This window comes from Pholis gunnellus (assembly GCF_910591455.1).
Source record: "Pholis gunnellus genome assembly, chromosome: 22".
Lineage (NCBI taxonomy): Eukaryota > Metazoa > Chordata > Actinopteri > Perciformes > Pholidae > Pholis > Pholis gunnellus.
The window spans coordinates 3,482,677-3,501,952 of NC_136549.1; the positions used below are offsets into that span (position 1 = coordinate 3,482,677).

At 42.4% G+C, this 19,276-nt stretch overlaps 1 protein-coding gene across 1 annotated transcript in view; it reads right to left on the bottom strand.

The window, feature by feature from the left end:
* Positions 1-18,995, bottom strand: part of gys2 (glycogen synthase 2) — a gene marked incomplete at both ends in the record, with an annotated part of 30,088 nt that extends 11,093 nt beyond the window's left edge. The window contains 8 exons of the mRNA XM_079184239.1: positions 3,394-3,500; positions 5,539-5,659; positions 5,844-5,961; positions 8,924-9,068; positions 14,095-14,280; positions 14,452-14,643; positions 15,097-15,278; positions 18,872-18,995. Of these exons, the coding sequence (XP_079040365.1) occupies positions 3,394-3,500; positions 5,539-5,659; positions 5,844-5,961; positions 8,924-9,068; positions 14,095-14,280; positions 14,452-14,643; positions 15,097-15,278; positions 18,872-18,995 (1,175 nt within the window). The remainder of the gene's footprint in view (positions 1-3,393; positions 3,501-5,538; positions 5,660-5,843; positions 5,962-8,923; positions 9,069-14,094; positions 14,281-14,451; positions 14,644-15,096; positions 15,279-18,871) is intronic.
* Positions 18,996-19,276: the final 281 nt, after the last annotated feature.

Consider the following 19,276-nt stretch of genomic DNA (forward strand, 5'->3'; position numbering starts at 1 on the left):
GAAGTGTCTTTCAACATTACATTTTGTGTTGTTTGTAAATGTCTCGCTTAATATCAAGCATACAGGTAAACCAGCATCGTTGGCAGTGAAAGCAAATGAATACGTCCACGCAGAATTAAACTCTATTTTCCTCCGTGAATTTTCTGTTTTTGGATTTATCCATTGATAGTTTACCGAGGGCGGACCGAGGGCGGGGGTCTGCAAATCATGATCAGACAGGTGCAAGGAAAGGCGCTCAGTGATGTTATACGCGTAGCGCACCGTTTATCACGCACGGAAGGAAACCAGCAGGTTTGAAACCAGTAGGGACGTAACACCAGCACCCACTGCATGCCCAGTGTAAGTGAATAGTCACGTGATATTCGTTTTCAGGCGTTTAAGTCTGGATGGAGATCATCTCGAAAACGAGGCTTAAACCCCGCGTGGACGGAGAACTCAGGGAGCCTCAACAGAGGGGCCGAAGAGCCGCATGCAGCTCCGGAGCCGCGGGTCGCCAACCCCTGGGTTAGACAAAGATCATGGACATGGTTACATGAATGTTAACTTTCAGTAGTATAAGGTCAAAAGCTCTCCTTTAACCTCAACCTCCGAGAGGTTTTTCTATGTTGCGAACAACGTTAAACGACGTTAGCATTTGCTTCGTAGACAACAGTCAGTAGTTGCATAACCACAAGAGGTTGATCTATTGTTTTTCAGGTGAGGACAGTCTCCCAGTGGAGATGCTCTGAGACCAGCTGATCAGATTGTGGTTTTACTGGGCAGCTTCCTGGTCAGAATTTGTATAACTGTATAGGTGAAAGCCAGTGTTGGGCCGTTAGGGCCAGCAAAGCCTTCTCTGCTGGTCTAAACAGAATCACAAAGTTATAGCTAATTTATAAAAATAGTTTTACCATTATCTTATTTTATCATTGCACAGCTACTGTGTTCCTCAGTTGCTCTGCTTCCAGTGCAGCTTATTTTAAGTAGAGCTTTTATCCAATCAGATTTCACCTCTGTGTCTCTAGGTAAGAAGAGAGGCCCGAGGCCTGCAGACTCACCAGTGAATCCATGTGCAGTTTAAGTGAATAGGGACGATATTGCTGATTGTCTTATTCTTCAACCAATCAGATCTTTAGTTTGCTATGTTGGGTGTATTCTTTGACGTGCCAGAGCTGCTAGCTGGCCTACAACTACGTCAGCGTTAACGTGCAGCTCAGTTTTCAGGAGCAGCTCTGCAGTGAGGTGCAGCATGTGCTGTGATTGGTCAGTGGGCGAGCACGTGACCAGTGGCAGATGGTCAATAGAGGGCCATGGTGCCTTGGCCCCACCTTGAGCCCCGAAAAAAGAAAAGAAAAGGAAAAAAATCCTGCGTTTTTATTTTGAAGGGGATTTTGTAAGCAGCCTGTCTGCTTGTCATCTCCGCTTGTGTGCACGTCTGAGAACACGCAGCTAGTGGGGCCAAACGCATTCGGCCCCACCGAGGCGGGTCTATGTAGCAGTTTAGCCAATCGCTAATTAAAGATATAAATGAGTGACATACAATTTAGCCAATCAGCTAATCTCAAATAGATTCAGAGTGGGGCCAAAACGATTTGGCCCCACTAGCTGCGCGTTCTCGTCAGGAGAAGTCTCTACAGGCGAGCGTGAGCGCCAGCACGAGCACTACTCCTCCAAGACCCGTATGAGAGGAGAAGTTTGGCGGAGAAACTTCAGGCCAAAGAGCTGATCCCAGATCAGCCTGACCTCACAATCAGACAGCAGACTAGCGGGAAAGGGAAGCAGAACATGAAGCTTCTCTACTAGCTGTACCAGACAGGTTTGGCTAGCTGGATGCAGTCATGCTAATAACGTATTTAGCTTTTTAAAACACCGGGGACAGATCCAGCACGGAGAGTTAGGGAGTGAGGGAGGAGGAGGTAAGGAAACATGAGAAGACCAGGGCACACATGAGAACTCTGTCAAGCGACATATTAGGCAAAGTGAACATGTTTTCTTCTACATAGTTTCATGACAACTTCATCATGGAGGCATCAACATTTAATTGAGATGGTAAATTAACAGTGAAAACTCATCATAGCTTATATCTATAAGCGTGTGTTTTATAGTATACTGAATATTATTATATGATATATATTATACTGAATTCCCTGTGAGGGTGACTAAAATAAGATGTCCTGACGTGTTTATCAAAGTGTTATTTACTGCTTTTTTTCGTGTTGGAATAAATGTTAAATATTTAACTGCAAAGTAGTAAAGTTGATACCTTAATTTTTTTGCATTAAATCATACTGGGATGTTTGCTGAAATTGATTGGATGGCCCTACCTAGAAAAGGTTCCACCAGCCGCCACTGCACGTGACTATTGTGAAACGAAAGTTAAAATTGCCCTCAGAGGCTTAGTCGGAGTAATAAGAGTTCAAATTGAAAGATATGGAAGAAATTATGAATTTTTTTGCATTTTGGTTGGTGTAGATTTGTATTCTTTTTACCTAGCTTTGTTTTTGAACACTCAATGGCTGAAGGACGAGAAACGGATTTGTGAGTTGGGATTTAACCGTGGGATTAAACTCTTTGTCAACCAAGAAAGGAGGATGGAGTTTGTCTTTAAGTGAACAGCATTTGGTAAGTCAACTGCGTTTGTTTTTTTAAATCTAATATCTGAATGGCCCTCGAGTGTGTAGCAGAATGCGTGTTGCTGCAGTGTTGCTGAATTGATGTGTTGCTCTGTTGTCATGTCAATATATGTGACTGGTTCTTGTGAGTTTGTTGTTGTCATTGTGTTAATTATATTGATTTGGACTATATGCATTGCCCGTTAATTATGAAGCATACCCTTATGCTAGTTTAGCCTCTCAGAAGTGCGGGGCATCAGCTGTTTTTTGTTGTGTGTTTTTTTGTTCCGGGTTGAGAGGTCACAGCCTGTTGTCTCCTACATGAGCGCAGTCCACCGAAAACATTATATTTCCCACAATTTAAGCTTCTGCATTTTCCAAATGCACTAGTATTATTCAAACATATTGTCCGGTTTGTAAGCCTCGTACCGAACGGTTTAATACGAATATGTGTATCATTAAACTCCTAACAACAAGTAACCCTAGCTGTGGCACCATCATGAGGTTATTAGGTGGTGTTTCAGCTGCAGGACAGCACTGAAGGCCCAGGTATAAAATGCACGGTCAGCCACTGGTGAAAGCAAAGAATAGCTTCGATGTCACTGAAATTACCTGAGAAAGTTCAGAAATTCTGCTTGGCATCAAGTACAAAATGCCTGAGCTCAATTTTAAGTGGATCAGGGCTAGATTGTTGGCCAAATGCTTTTGAAACCTACAGAATATATATGATGTCAATGCATGGATAGTATAGTATCTCTTTATGTTAGCATTGGACTGTTATGTAAACCATATGAGTGCATACCAGAGCTGCTTGCGTACTGCCTGTCCCTTCAGTGACTCCACGTTGAAGTTGTTGGTTTTAGCTGGCATGATGAAGAAAACTACCACTGTCATATCATTTTTGTGGAGCTTTTGGATCAAGGAAATGGGAAAAACAAGATGAATTATTGTTTTGGAAAGGAATGCATGCTGAAGAATTTACACTTGTCCTTTCTTTTGACAAGATTATAATCCCAGGGAGGGGTGTGGTGACTTTAATTATTTTATTTTAGCCGCTACTGGCTGCCCATTGATCTTAATTAAAGAAACTAGACACAAAGAAGTTACCATTACTTTATATCTTGGCGTTTATTTTGCCTCTGGTGTTCAGGAATTGTCCGTCACTTTCAAAAAGTTTGATCACAAAATTAAAACAAATATCGCCGCACAGTTTTGTCGAACACAGTGAAAAACTGTTTGCCTCTTTCTCTCAATCAGCCACACCTGCGATTACTGGCACCAACTAAATAGGCTGAGGCCAGCCCAGACTTGTACCAAAACATCCCCTAGTGCACACTATTATGATTGGTCCTAGTGCACACTATTATGATTGGTCCTAGTGCACACTATTATGATTGGTCCTAGTTCACACTATTATGATGGGCCCCAGTGCACACTGATGGGTCCTAGTGCACACTATTATGATTGGTCCTAGTGCACACTATTATGATGGGTCCTAGTGCACACTATTATGATGGGTCCTAGTTCACACTATTAGGATAGGCCCTATTGCACGCTAGTTACTAGTTATGAAGCACACACACACACACTGGTATTGTCTCGTCATATGATTAAATAGAGACTTGACATTGGACAATATCAATATACAAATAAATAAATAAATCGCTTATTAGTCCCGCAGTGGGGAAACGTATACTCTGCATGTAACCCATCCCTATAGGGAGCAGTGGGCTGCTGAGAAGCGCCCGGGGAGCAGTTAGAGCAGGGGTCCCCAAACTTTTTCCTGTGAGGGCCACATCACTGAACATATCGTTTGACCTAGGGCCGCACGATTATTGGGGGGGGGGGGGGGGTGCTACGTGTGTGCTACTCGCAGGTGAGCGACTTTGCATCGTGCGCGCGGATCGGGGCGGAACACCGCCGTGCGCGATACAGAGAGCAGGGGAATTGAAAACGCATGACCATGTAGTGACAGACATGACATGCCGGCGTGTAAATAAATTAAGCACAAGTACTCGTCCTTCAAGCTCCCGTCTCTCTGCTCTTCTACTTCTTCTACTCTTCTACTTCTACAGGGTGCGCGCATGACAGCTCTCATCTCGTTCGCCCCCTGGTGGTTGGCTGATTCAGGAAGCGTTTGATTTGATATGTAGCAGAGCACGTATTTTAAACGTCAATATCGCAGACGATCATGCTCATTTAATCGTGGCAGCCAAAATCGTGATCGAGATTAAAATTCGATTAATTGTGCAGACTGAAAAAAAATCATAATGCGTCTCTGGTATTGTTCAGGGGGCCGGACCAAATGTGGAGGCGGGCCGTATCCGGCCCGCGGGCCGTAGTTTGGGGACCACTGAGTTAGAGGTTCAGTGTCTTACTCAGGAACACCTCGCCACAGGACACGGGGTAGCCAAGGATCAAACCGCCAACCTTGCAGTTGGCGGACAACCCTCTCTACCCCATGAGCCACGGTCAGCCCGTGATTACCCAGTAATCTTTATTACATATCTGCATATGACAAAAATACTAAATAAAATAAGAAATTATTCATTGAAGTTATTTGTTGTTAAAAAAAGTATTTTTATAGTGCTTAAAGTTTATGTAGAATAAAGATTCATTTTGTTGTCGCTACTGATTATTTTACCCATCCAAAAAACTGTAAAGCCTGACGGAGATGAGTTTGCATTTTTAAGGGATTATATAGAAAACGTCATAACGATGTATGTGTTAGGAGTTTCTCTTTGAGCGTTCATCGAGGACAATTACATATGTAGGAGCCACTTATTTGATTTGTGTTCATGTATAATATGCCTTTCAAGCACTAGGACCCATCAGTTTGCACTTAAGCCACTAGTTATAATTCTTTTGAAGGTGTACCTTTTGCAACTTTCGCACATTTAATGCACACAGCAGAGTGCAACTGACCGCAAATGACCAAAGGCCTCACCCGCAGTAGGTAGTTGAGTCTGGACAGTGATTCAAGGAAAATATCAGCTCCCTTATTGGAAAACTCGTAGCGTCCGGCGATGAAGAAGAAGAGGGTTTTCTCCAGGTTGAAGTCCAGATGACTGTCAGAAGGAGAAGAATTAAGAATTACATTTACTCTCCAGTCAAGACATCGTCATTTTCTGAAGTAGCTTGTTTCTGACAATATGTGAATGTCCCTCTCCAGTTATGACACAAAACTATTTCAGAGAACCTTAATAAAACAAAAGAAGACGGATCAGAACTACATTAATCAATTCAACCCACCCATAGAAGTGTCCTCTGACAAACTCCTGGATGCGGGCCTTGCTGGTGGAGTGCAGGTTCTGAAACTCGTGCATGGCTGAGAACTTCTTCACATTCAGCCCATTCGGCGTTACCACATCTGTGCCATCAACAGAGCAATAGGAGAGCTTCAGTTTCAACTTATTTATCATCATGTACACAACAATTACAGAGAAGCAGTCGGCAATGAAAGTCTTAGATGTCAGGCTCCCTCAAAATACGTATTAAATAAGTATAAAGAAAAACACACAAAATGTTTAATCTAAGACATAAAGTAGTGCAGACGTTAAACATAATATATAACGTATATATAATATACATTTTAAACAAATACATTTGCTGTAGACACTAATTGCAAAATGTATAAACTGCGTGCGCATACATGGAATTTGACTCCGGTTACACATTGTTGTCATCGTACATACACACAGAATATACAATAAACAAGAGAAATATAAAAAACAAGGACATTAAAGACAACAAAGTAGAACAGAGAAACTAAGCATAAACATTTAACATTTAAGTACTATGTACAATATAAATATATATCAAAGAATATATATGAGCATAAAGAACAATGACAATGGACAATGGATTTGGGATATTAGTGCAGAAAGGTGGTAATAGTGCAAATGAAGATGCAATATGTCTGATTAATTGTTCATCAGAGTGACGGCCAGTGGAAAGAAGCTGTTCGTGTCTGGTGGTTTTGGCGTTCAGAGCTCTGTAGCGCCTACCAGAGGGGAGGAGTTGAACCGCTTGTGTCCAGGGTGTGAAGGTCTGCAATGATCTTTCAGCCCGTTTCCTGACTCTGGTGGTGTACAAGTCCAGGATGGGGGGCAGGCTGGAACCAATGATTCTCTCTGCAGACCTGACAACCCGTTGTAGTCTGTTCCTGTCCTGTTTGGTGGTCGATCCAAACCACACAGTGATGGAAGGACAGAGAACAGACTGGATGATGGTGGAGTAGAACAGAATCAGCAGCTTCTGAGACAAGTTGAACTTCCTGAGCCGGCGCAGGAAGTACAACCTCTGCTGGGAGAGCACACATCCCTGGGGGACGCCAGTGCTGATAATCCGGGTTCTGGATGTGGATTTTCCCAGCCTCACCTGCTGCTTCCTGTCTGTCAGGAAGTTAGTGATCCACTGACAGGTGGATGCTGGCACGGTGAGCTGGGAGAGTTTGGGTTTGAGTATTTCCGTGATGATGGTGTTGAACGCTGAGCTGAAGTCCACAAACTGAACCCTTGCATATGACCCTGGGGAGTCGAGGTGTTGCAGTATGTAGTGCAGTCCCATGTTGACTCCATCATCCACCAACCTGTTTGCACATTAGGCAAACTGCAGGGGTCCAGCAGGGGTCCTGTGATGTTCTTCAGATGGGTCAACACCAGTTTCTCAAAGGATTCCATGACCACAGACGTCAGGGCGACGGGCCTGTAGTCATTTTATCCTATGATGGAGGATTTCTTGGGGACCGGGATGATCGTGGAGCGTATGTAGCATGAGGGGACTTCACACAGCTCCAGTGATCGGTTGAAGATCTCCGTGAAGATGGGGGCCAGCTGGTCAGCACAGACTTTCAGGCAGGAGGGGAGACACCGTCTGGGCCTGGAGCCTTCCTGATCTTCTGTCAGTGAAAGAGCTGAACCACATCCTCTTCACAGATCCTCAGTGCCGGTGGGGGGGTCGTTTGGGAGAGGTGAGGAGGAGGCAGGGAGTGTAGATGGTTGTTTGATGATGGGGCAGGTGGGGGGTGTTGAAATGGGCTTATCAAACCTGCAATAGAACACATTCAGGTCGTCAGCCAGTTGGTGATTGTCCTCAATGGGGGGGGTGGTCTCCTGTAGTTAGTGAGTACTTGCAGGCCTCTCCACTCTGACGAGGGGTCGTTGACTGAAAACTATTTTTCCAGCTTTTCAGTGTAGCTCCTCTTTGCTACCCTGATCTCCCTCGTCAGTGTGTTCCTGGTCTGGTTGTACAGGATCCTGTCCCCACTTCTGTAGGCCTCCTCCTTAGCCCGACGAAGCTGCCTGAGTCTTGCAGTAAATCAGGTTCATTGTTGTTATATGTGCAGAAGGTTTTAGTCGGCACACACATGTCCAGGCAAAGCAGGACTGTAGCTCCAGCTTTGCCTCATTGGTCCATCTCCTCACAGTCTGTATTTCTGCTTGTAGGTCTGGAGAAGATGGACCAGACAATGGTCAGAGAGTCCCAAAGCTGCACGGGGGACTGAGTAATATGCATCCTTTATTACAGTGTAGCAGTGGTCCAGTGTGTTTTTGTCCCTGGTGCTGCACTTAATATGTTGTCTAAGTAACAAATAAAACAAAAAATGATAAGTCAGGAAGAACTTGAGGTAAATGTGTTCTCATGGTTGTACTGGAGTACAGGTAATGGAATCAGCAAGAATCTCAAGCTTCATCCTCTGGGGACCATAAATAAACTGACCAATCACTGGATTCACATACATAGTTGCTGCACTGTATCTTTCAGCGAAGGACATGAGGTCTTCTTCCTTCCTTCTGTTTGTTGGGCATAGTCAGGGAAGAGGACCTCTTGGTTTTAACGCAGTATCTTCTCCTTGTGTTTCTCCCGAGCCCGAGCTGCTGCACTTTTAAATTTAGTAGGGTATTCAATTTCCCTGTTTTCAGTTCAGAGTTATGATGTTTATATCTGCCTTCTGCTCAGTATCCATGGCGACCACTTCTTTGTTTCACGGTATGGTAGGCTAATTGTTAGCTTTTCTTGCCTGAAAACACATTTTCTTTTCTTTGCTTGCACTATTGGGACACACTACTTTACCATAACACTGCACACTGAACTTTGATCCTCTTGCTCATACATCAGCTGTGCAGAGGATTGTGGGTCTTAATAGCAAAAAAGCATGCTGGCTGGCATGTGACCGGATGCAGTAGGACATCCTGGTATTTTTGGCATAATGCAGTTGACAAACTATGTATTGGGACTTATAAAATATTTTCTGGCACACTAAATAGTATGGTAGTATTGGTATTGGTAGTCTGTGGAGCTGACTTGAGCGCAGTGAAAAGCTTTCCCACCTGGCTTCCTGTGCAGCATGTGGCTGGCTTCCACGGCAGTGATCTGGGAAACTGTGGTGAAGACGTGAGCGCAGTGTACCGCAGCTCTCTCCAGGCAGTAACGATGGTAGATCTGCCTCTCTCCCGCCTCCTTGTCAATGTTGAACTACAACACACACACACACACACACACACACAGAGGATGGGTCGATACTGTGTGAGGGGCAATTATTTCAAGGATTCTCATTTTTAACCTAGTTGGTTCAAAATAGAATTATTTATAAAAACATATTTAAGCACTGAAAGTAAGGACATTTAATTGAACTGCATTTTTTTTACAGAAAGAGCCCAGCTGGACGAGTTAGGATGGAGTGGCATTAAACACATCTATCCCATTATTCATGCTGATGTCTTTGAGTGTCATCATTGTAAAGGATCAGTCTCATTACTGTGATATTTTACAACATCAGTGATGTAGTTCAGTATTCGTAAATAGATTAGTGTCACCTTGTTACATGTATAGACCTGCCTCTAGATGCTATTAAACGTCTTTGAGCAGTGATGCATAAAAAGTGTTTTCTAGGAAACTGTAGCTCACATAAAGTAGTGGCTGAAATGTTGGCAGCGCAGCCTGTGCTGCAACACTAGTTCCATGGTCTGACTGGGCCACTGAGTGGGCTTATTAGGGTAATATTGTGAGTGCGGGTTCCTCTCAGGGTTAAGAGGACCGTGCTCTCATGGACCGAGGTGCCTATTTAATCCTGTCTCTTTAACAGAGTTGCACCACAGCAGGTTATTTGTATAGGCTGCTGTGCTTGCCTTACCTGTTTTTTGTTCCTATGTGAATATGACAGTAAGGTACGAAAGTTATGGACGAATAATGTTATTATGCTTTTGTTTTTTCAGACATTTCTATTTGGGCTTCTATCCCTGTAGAGAAATCATTCTAATGTTGTTCTAATCATTAGCCTATACTAATTATTTTAATATTCTAATGGTTTTGACATTGTTCCCCACTGTTAATGAGTGTTTAGATAACTTGTTTAGGAACAAACTGTCATTTTGCCTGGCTATATTTGCTTTTTTGTTGGTGCTGTGTCTATTATATTTCGGAGCTACCTCTTGGAAACGTGCTTACGATCTGGCATCTGGTCACTACGTTTTGTTAGTCGCCCAGAAACACAAAGTAAGAAAATACGGGCTGAGGACAGGGCCTCTGCAGTAACAGACTGGGTCATAAGTGATTCTTCTGTTTGTATAAGCCTGCTCATTGCATGTTGTTAATAGTCATCTTTACATTTACATATATTTATTTGGCAGATGCTTTTGTCCAAAGTGATGTACAGGTCCAATCCAAGTCACAGTAGATCAAGGTGAATTCTGGATAAGTTCCTCAGCCCTCAAGTTCAACGTTTCCCCTGCCACAAGGCTTGCAGGTGCATGAAGGACGAACATATAAGCGCCTAGCTAATAGGTAAAGAATAGGTCTTTATATTTTAATGCATTACATTCAAACAGCGTGATTGTCTGGTTGAGCCTAATGCAAAGTTCACACCGCAATCAAACAACCCAGCGTGGCCACCTACATTGTAGCAAACCGTGCTGCTCAAGTGCTGTTGACATAGTTATGTGGTTAAACAGTATCTTTGGTTTGTAGTGGGTCACGTCCGTCATACAGCGATAAGTACCGGACGTCGGCTCGTAGCTTCATGTCACTTCCTTTGAAAATGTTTTGTAAAAAGTTGCTGTGTCGCTGGTTTTGTGCACGCAGCCTAAGATCAAAGCTGTAGAGGCTTAGAATCCTGTTTTTTATTGTATTACAGTAATGTAAGTCTTTCTGGATAATAAATGTTATTGTGAAACCCTGACCAATAGCACAGACTTTAGGAACCAGACTCGTGTTTTTACTACAAGACATTTATTTTCAATGGAAGTCGGTGTCATGAATCCACAAACTGACAGCAAACACTTCAAATCAACGGTGAGCTGGTCTCAACTTTGTTCAGGGCTTTAATGACGCGTTGAATTTATCTTCAAATTCTGATGGCAAAGACAACAACATATTTCAGAGACATAATGATGCTACACCATCACAGCTCGTCACTGCACGCTGTGGTGTGTTTACTCAACGGCACATGTTTCGTTACACTAGTTGTAGGTCTGTTCATGAATGAACTGGGAGGTTCCTCACTTCTCATTAGTCACTGCCAATTAAACCTCAAAATGTTTTTGGTTATCTACTCAGGAGAGTAGTATGTCACATGAAATTAAAAAAAGATGAAGATTACTGTTGTTTGTTAAACCATTTCATTTAATATAATGTATTTTTTATTTTTCATTTCTCCAGTTCCATGATCTGCTTTGTTTCCTTTATCTTGGCTACATAGTGTCAACAGAACTGAAAATGCATATTGATATGATTCCTCTAGAATTGCTGTTACAAACTCCTTGTCTGTCAATTATCCATTCAGCCACGCATGGCCTTTACCTCCATACTGACCTTTAGGATGCCAATTACAAACATCACCCTGAGCCCTCAACACACAACTCAACATCACTAATGATGCTCTAAGTGGCTGTAAAAGGCTGTGATCTGTTGGCTTGAACCTTTGAATGTGAAGATGAATCTGGTGAACACAACTACGTGTGCATATATGGGTGCAAAAATGCATATTGCTATTGTCATGATTTGTGGATTTGAACATATTGTTCATGTGGACAAGCAGATATGTGTGGAGATCTCCAGGTCGATATGATCACTCATGGTTAATCACATGGGCAGCATGAGAACACCTTGTGGTTTTGGTTATAGATAGAAAGTCATACGGGGACTTCATGTGTTGTAGGTCGAGGAGTTACATCTGAGAGTATTTTCTCACCTCCTGGACCCGTTCAAAACCTGTGGATTACTGTGGCACCAAATGACTGTCCAATCAAGCAATGAAACATGACTTTGTCAAAATTCCTGGAATGTTGAAGACACCTGTTTTCAACAAGCAGCCACCATCATGACCAACAGTTGAAACCAATGAGGGAGTCCCTTTGTAATCTTTAAAACTACTGGCTGCTCAATACTGGTGTTAAAAACGTTTTGACTGTATGAGAATCCTTTTAGAATGTCTCAACGTACACAGAGCCAGTCATTACGGCTTTATGGAGGGTACACTGGAGTTTTAAACTAAGTTCTTGTTGGATGGTCAAACAGCGTCTGAATCCCCTCCCCCAACACCACGTTGGATTGGGCCCACTCCATGCAGTGATTGGTCAGGTGTTTATGAAGTTGGCAGGATTTACACTTGAAACTAGACTCCCCTCTCTTTTTCCCAAATCTTCATATAAATACGTCACTTTTCATGTAAACAACGAAGTGCAACACCATGAGAAACAGATACTTTGATTGAAACCTTTATGATTTCTTATTAGTAGTGGCTGTTTAGAGCTGCTCAAAAAACTCATGAATGTTTCATTTCAAAAGTTCCAACCATAGACAGATGAGCCTCCAGCCACAAACACGTAAAAGCATGTTGAAAAGTCCACATTCCTAAAATCAAGCTGTTCTGAAATATAACAAAGATATAATAGAAATCTGACTTGGTACAGGCAGATACTCAATGTTAAAGGATTGAAATGTGTTCAGGAGTCAAAAACACGATCCTAACATCCTTAGTTTTTCCAATCAACTGCACCCCATCAATCTATCCCTTCATCTAGCTACAGTCAATATATATCGGCTCTCACTTCAGTCTTCTCCAGATCGTTCAATTCGTCAACGTGCTACCAATGCTTTCGTGTTTGCTCAAATCAATCATTTATACAAGAGAGGTGGATCTTAGTTGGTAATTTCACTCATTGAAATATTTGTCTTTCTATTTGTGATTGATCATCTAGGACAGGGGTGTCAAACTCCTCTTCACTCTGGGCCACATCAGCATCATGGTCGCCCTCAAAGGGCCGGTTGTAACTGTAAGACTGTGTAAATGTAACTACTCCTAACATATTGGTAAATAACTGTCTCTGCATTTGATTATTGTTTATTCAAGTGTTAAAATATTGTACATGCAGTTATATTAATGTAAAAATATATTTAAGCACATTTCTGTTATTATAAATTAAATCCTTTTAATTTAGGGTTAAGAAACCCACATTACTCGATCAAACTTTAAAGACAATAGCAAAGACAAATATCAAACACAAGTTATTACAATAACTTTGTTCAATGCTTAAAATCCTTTCAAGGGTGCGTTTGCACAATCCCACGTGAAGTATTTCATGTGTTGTAAAGACTCGTTTAAAGTTGTCTTAAATGTACTCACAATACATTTATATGTTAAATGTAGAGTAACCAGCCAAAGAGCTGCTCTATGACTGTGTGTTTAAGTATCTCATAATTATGACTTTCTATCATAATTTTGACTTTCTATCTCATCATTTCGACTGTGGGGATATTTTTATTATCAAGTCTAACTTAAACATTTTTTTTTTTTTGCTGGTGGATTCGCGGGCCAGATAAAATGACGTGGCGGGCCGGATTCAGACCGCGGGCCTTGAGTTTGAGACCCCTGATCGAGGAGATCTTGTGCTTCTAGAGAGTGCCAGCCTATCAGAGCCTGCTTTTGTTACAAGCAAGCAGAAGGGACGAGATTTTCTGTCTCCAGTAATTGAGATAAGAGTCAAACACAGACTCCAGACTTTCCCTCAGGAACCCACGGCAAGTGTCCTAATCTATGAATCAAAACAGGGCCTTCAAATGAGAAAATGATGCAGGAACTGCATTGTCACCTACAGTAATAATGTAGCAATGGCCTGCTCTGTGACCGTATTTGTTACACTGTAGTTTTCAGCAGTGGCAGTATGTGCATGCTTCTAAATACTGATTGGCCAAACTCCGACCAAGACTTCCTCTTCCGTGTGCCGGTCATCGGTTACAAGCTGATTAGCAGCAAGAGAAGCGAGGATTGTTTATTCAGTTAAAAGTTTAATATTTAGTGGATAAAAAGTTTCTGCCTCTACTGCTCTCCACACAGACTGATACCTGGATCCAACCAAAGCCCGCTCAAATGTGATCAGTCGGCCAAGATTACAAACGGAAACCAGAACGCTTCATCTTGTCCCGTTGCCTACAGGTTCTGCATTCATATGCAGATATCTGTTTTATAGAGATTACTGGATGGCCAACAATCCCGACCTCTCACCTTTTCCAGGTTGTTGTAGAAGTCAGTGTTTCCAGCACAGAGATATCGTCCGAGCAGGGTGGCGTGAGTGGTGAAAACCGTTGCCATGGGGATCTTGCGGGAGCGAGAGAGAATAATGCCTGGACCCGCCTGCCACTCATGGAAATGACCAATGACATTGGGCTTATCTCCCAACTGGTCTGTTAACTGTAAAAACAAAGTGGGAAATAGCCATGGTTACCTAAATTCCTCTTGTAACTAACTTCAAGCTGCACAATATCACACTTTTGTAACCGTAAGATGGCAGCAGGAGATGAAAGGTTGAAATGTAGGGAATTGACTGATAAGCAGTGAACAGCAGGCTGAACGTCAGCTGACCTCTTTGAAGAACCAGGCGATCAGGGAGCCCAGGATGAGCGAGTCGTTGGCCTCTCGGTCGTTGTAAGGCAGGCCTATCTTGCAGGTCTCCCACAGGTCCCCCTTCCAGCGGTCCAGGTTCCAGGCTGCAGAGCCAATGTCAAACAGGATCACAAATGGACTGCCTTCGATCAGCCAGCGGCCAAAATGAACCTGGAGCATCAACATCAGCAAAGGGAGCCCAGTGAGAGAGCGAACAAGGGATTCTTAAAGCAGTAGCTTAGCAACTAACATGAGCAAATATATTGTAAATGGACTGTACTTGTGTCGTCTTTTCTAGTCTTCCGACCACTCAAAGCTCTTTAACACTACATGTCATCATTCATCCATTCACACCCATTCATACACTGATGGAGGGGCTACCATGCAAGGTGCCACCTGCTCATCAGAACTAACTAACATTCATACAACATTCATACAACGCTGGCACAGCTTGCAGGAGCAATTTGGGGTTAAATGTCTTGCCCAAGGACACATCGACATGGACTAGCAGACCGGTAATGATTGAAGGAGGACCCTGCTCTAACACTGAGACACAGTCGTTATCTGTAACAATATACATATTAATAATATATGTAATCATTATATATGTACTCTCTCTCTTACCTGGCAGCCGTTGTGGATTAGAGCGTCCATGGCCTTCCTGATAGCGGGGTTTGGCGGCTCGCAGCCCTCCACCTGGGTCTTAAAGTTCTGTTCGAAGTAGGGCCCCATCATGTAGTAGTTCTCCCCCCATTCATCCACCGTGATCTTGGCTTTGGTCTGGATCACTGTGTAGATTCCTCCAACTGCAGGTTCACATGACAGCTCTGAACCTGTTTTTTTACTTCTTCTCGACATTAAACATTAACATCATTGAATAAGATGAAGGTCATGCAGTTTTACATTTGGGACCCTGTTCTACTTAAACCTATGAATTAAGGTCAAAGGTCAGATGGTCAAAAGGGCTGACAAAATGAACTATAATGCTTGGTTGTAACCCCTCATCTTTATCTTTTCATTTTTTTCAAGTGTCATGTGGACATCAAAGTTTGGTTGTGTCCCGTTTTCCTCAATAGGAAAAGTGGCTTTAAAACGCTCACTGAACAGCTGTTGTTATTTATCAGTTAATAAAGTAAACTTGTCATATTGCTGGTGTGGATTGTAGGCCTTATGAAGTCAGAACGCTCAGTGTAATAGTTTGACTGAAGTAAAACATTCTTGTGTAATTTGTTATGAGGCTTGTGTACGTCGATAGTGATAACTTTTTTTTAAAGGGTGAATCTAAATTCTACATGTATACAGTATAGGCCATCATGAATTTTGAATGCAAATGTTTCTTCATGTTCAAAAATCCCTGAATATTCTGAATGAGCCAATTTGCAATACATCCATGAGGAGAGCTACTACGAGACCTAAAGAGAGATAGTGTGCCAAGAGACATTTTAGAACTTTATACTGTTGACTGTCTGTTGGTTTGGGATCTTAAAAGTAAATACACTTGTACTTTAATAGCTCCTTTCGAGTCCTTGACAACTCAAAGCGCTGTACACTACATGTCAACATTCACCCATCCACACACACTCATAGTCATGATAGAAGCTACCATACAAGGTTTCACCTGCTCATCAGGATCCAAACTAATCATTCACATACACTGATTTACTGATGATTGACATACTGATGATTTAATGCACATAAAAAATGGAAAATTAAAACACAAACTGATCTCAGAACAGGCCATCCACTATCGAGGATTCAATCTCCGGTTCCTCCGGTCCACATGGCAAGAACTCCAAGTTACTCCTGAAGGCTGTGCTATCGGTGTGTATGTGTGAATGATTAGTAGATGACACCAGGCATAGTAGCCTCTGCCATCAGTGTAATGTGTGTGTGAACCAGTGGTGGGCCGTCAGGGCCAGCTAAGCCTTCTCTGCTGGCCTAAACAGAATCACAAAGTTATAGCTATTTTATAATTTAATAATTTTTCATAAATACACTACATGTATTATAATTTTTTTCCCAAAATCTTATTTTCTCATTGCACAGCTACTGTGTTCCTCAGTTGCTCTGCTTTCAGTGCAGCTTGTTTTAAGTAGAGCTTTTATCCAATCAGATTTCACCTCTGAGTCTCTGGGTAGAAGAGAGGCCCGAGGCCTGCAGACTCACCAGTGAATCCATGTGCAGTTTAAGTGAATGGGGATGATATTGTTGATTGGCATAGTGTTCAACCAATCAGATCTTTAGTTTGACATGTTGGGCGTATTCTTTGACGTGTCAGAGCTACCGAGGTAGAATAATATTTGAATTTCAGTGTGTGGATGAATACGTGCTTTAGCGCTGCAGTGTTGCTGGATTGATTTGTTGCTTTGTTGTCATGTAAATATATGTGACTGGTTCTTGTGAGTTTGTTCTTGTCATTGTGTTGATTACATTGGTTCTGACTATGCATTGTTTGTTAATGACGAAGCATCCTGTCATCGCGGGGTTTGCCGCGTTTGTTTTCCCGTTAAGCTAGTTTAGCGTAGCCTCAGCTGTTTTTGGTTTTGTTTTTTTTTGTTCCGGGTTCAGCGGTCACAAAGTCCGTTGTCTGTTACGTGATCGCAGTCCACCAAAATCATTATATTTCCCACAATTTAAGCTTCTGCATTTTCCAAATGCACTAGTATTATTCAAACGTATTGTTCGGTTCGTAAGCCTCGTACCGAACGGTTTAATACGAATATGTATATAGTTACAGCCCAAGAAATGAATAATAACCCTAGCTGTGGCTCATAATTAGGTTATTCAACTGTAGTAGCACAGCACAGAAGGCCCAGGTATAAAGTGCACGGCCGCCACTGGTGTGAACGATGAATGATGACATGTAGTGTTAAACGCTTTGAGTGGTTGGACTAGAAAGGCTTTATACAAATATAAATCCATCTACCATTCAATATCCTCTCTGTTTTTACCATTTCATTATGGCCTGGTTATCCCTAGTATTCGAGCAAAAGATATTATACCTTTTAATTTTCTTTTTCCTCTTTCATATAATTTCTGCATGTAAAATGATGATGCATACTTTCTGTAGAGAGACGCAAAGCAAAGTGTGTTTATCCAATACTGAAATTCTCTTCTATTAAACCTAAATGCTCAAATGGGTCTCCAGTAATCCTGTGTTGGTACTGGGCTATTTTGTGCAGTTTGTCAAACACAGACAGAATTTTCTATTTTGTAACAGCCTAAAACATGTGGAAATGTTTGTCCCAGTCTCTCACGTGGCAACAAAAAGACAAATATTGATATGAACGACGATGAAAGAGCCCATAATCACATCTAAACTGCACCAGAGAGCTGGCGTTAGATAAGAGCTGAGAGCAGAGAAAACAGCAGAAAGGCCAATAACCTCTGAACTGTTTGACAACATGACCACACACTGACTGCGTAGAAAGCAGACAAGCTCAGATTCACATCATGAAAATGGTTAGACAGATTATGGACATGAACAGATTGAACATGCACATTTCACAGATGCACAGTGCTTCAGGTGCTATCAAGTCAAAATCATAGATTACAGGAAACACTAATCACAATATGAAAGCAAAGAATATTATATGTATGTGTGACCATTGTCTTTCAACCACACCATTATATAACCACAGCATGGTTACATTAGCCTTACACACCACAGGATTCTGGATGACATACTGGGGCCCAAACCAAAAGTGGATGTAATCACTGATGGACAATCAAGTAACAGGTTACAAAACCTCCACAGTGCCCAAAGTACAGAGATCATGACCTGAGTATCCTCAGTAGTATGTTTCTGTCTCTGTCTTAAGTCAAGGCTTAAGTCAAATCAAGGTATCATGACAAACCCATTTTCACCTTAACTTCATGTCCAGGGATTGATTGATTCAGTTTGTCAAATGTTTCCATGTTAGTGCCTTTGATTTCATTGTTGACACATGTTAGCATCAAACCGGCCAGGTAATAGCTGTTCCTCTTCCACCACTTATCTGCAGCTTAATGTTTAACTCTTCAGAGGGATCTGACTCTGTCTCCATGCTCACTGCATTTCAATATTTGCTCTTTAAGGGGTAAAGAGGCAGTTTACACAAAGTAATACTAACACTACCAGAGTTCAACAGTTGTTGTTATGCAGTCAGAGAAATCTTCAGTTTCCTTCCAAAGTCAATTCATGTTTTCATTTCATTTGATCTTATACCTATACTGTATCCAAATACTTCAACAGGACATGAACACTTGTTTCAAGTGGAGTGAAATTTAAAAAAAAACGTAATTTTCAGTATTCTGTACGAAGGCCTTCTGTTGTTGAACTCGTGCTTACTGCATGGATGCATCAATTCAAAGGTAATTTCTTTTGGTAATGTGTGCATCATCACACTTGTGATCTGACCTTTGTTGGTGACCTCCCAGGCCACCTCGAAGAGCAGCAGGTCCTCCACAGGCAGCTCGTCTTCCTCCCAGGCCGGCAGCACCCCACTCAGGGACGTCATGGACAGGGAACGTGACAGCGGCATCTTAGAACGTCTGGAGGTCAGACAGGTACGACCGGGAATTTAGAGATGTAGCAGTCTGTAGAGAAATCCTTCAAACAGGTCTGCAGGTAAATTCTGGGCTCAGCTGGGACAGTCCTCCTGGTCAAGGTAAGAGGGACCGATGGGAGTAAAGAGCTTGCACCCCGCCCACTAGGGCTGACCTCCAGCCAGCACACACACACACACACACACACACACACACACAGAGGGTAAAATGTTTGGTGCAGTTGTTGCTGACAGATAGATAGGCTAGACTTCTTCTG